The sequence below is a fragment of the Eimeria mitis genome, genomic scaffold (assembly GCF_000499745.2).
Source record: "Eimeria mitis Houghton genomic scaffold, Emh_scaff864, whole genome shotgun sequence".
NCBI classification, from domain to species: domain Eukaryota; phylum Apicomplexa; class Conoidasida; order Eucoccidiorida; family Eimeriidae; genus Eimeria; species Eimeria mitis.
Window position 1 is genome coordinate 9,092 of NW_013576362.1, and position 511 is coordinate 9,602.

Sequence of the window (511 nt, forward strand, 5' to 3'; positions counted from 1 at the left end):
GCTGCTCGTGCTGCAGCTCTAGCTGCCTGTGCAGTTGCTGCTGCTGCTGCTGCTGCTGCTGCTGCTGCTGCTGCTGCGATTGCTGCAGACCCTCCCGCTGCTGCTGCTGCTGCTCCTCAGCTGGCAGCCCCAACCCGCCAAGCTGCAGTCTCGGTACAGCAGCAGCAGCACTAGCCTCGAGCGGTTGCTGCTGCTGCTGCTGCTGCTGCTGCTGCAGCTGCTGCTGCTGGTTGTCGCTCTGTTGGGAGGCAGCAGCAGCAGCAACGCGAGGGTTTGCAGCAACAGCAGCAGCAGCAGCAGCACGCGCCGCAGCTGCTGCTGCTTCAGGAGCCGACAGAAGCCGCTCGAAGCTGCTGCAGAGCCCTGGTGCTGCTGCAGGGGGTGCAGCAGCAGCAGCTCCTGCTGCTGCTGCTGCTGCTGCTGCTGCTGCTGGTGCTGCTGCGGGTTGAGAAGCACTAGACTGGGTGTCTGTGGTTCGTTGGTTGGCAGCAGCAGGTGCAGCAGCAGCTGG

The 511-nt window shown here is 65.0% G+C and overlaps 1 protein-coding gene across 1 annotated transcript in view; it reads right to left on the reverse strand.

The window, feature by feature from the left end:
- EMH_0023980 (uncharacterized protein) overlaps nucleotides 1–511 on the reverse strand; it is a gene marked incomplete at both ends in the record, with an annotated part of 7,585 nt that overhangs the window by 5,423 nt on the left and 1,651 nt on the right. The window contains one exon of the mRNA XM_013502234.1: nucleotides 1–509. Within this exon, the coding sequence (XP_013357688.1) occupies nucleotides 1–509 (509 nt within the window). The remainder of the gene's footprint in view (nucleotides 510–511) is intronic.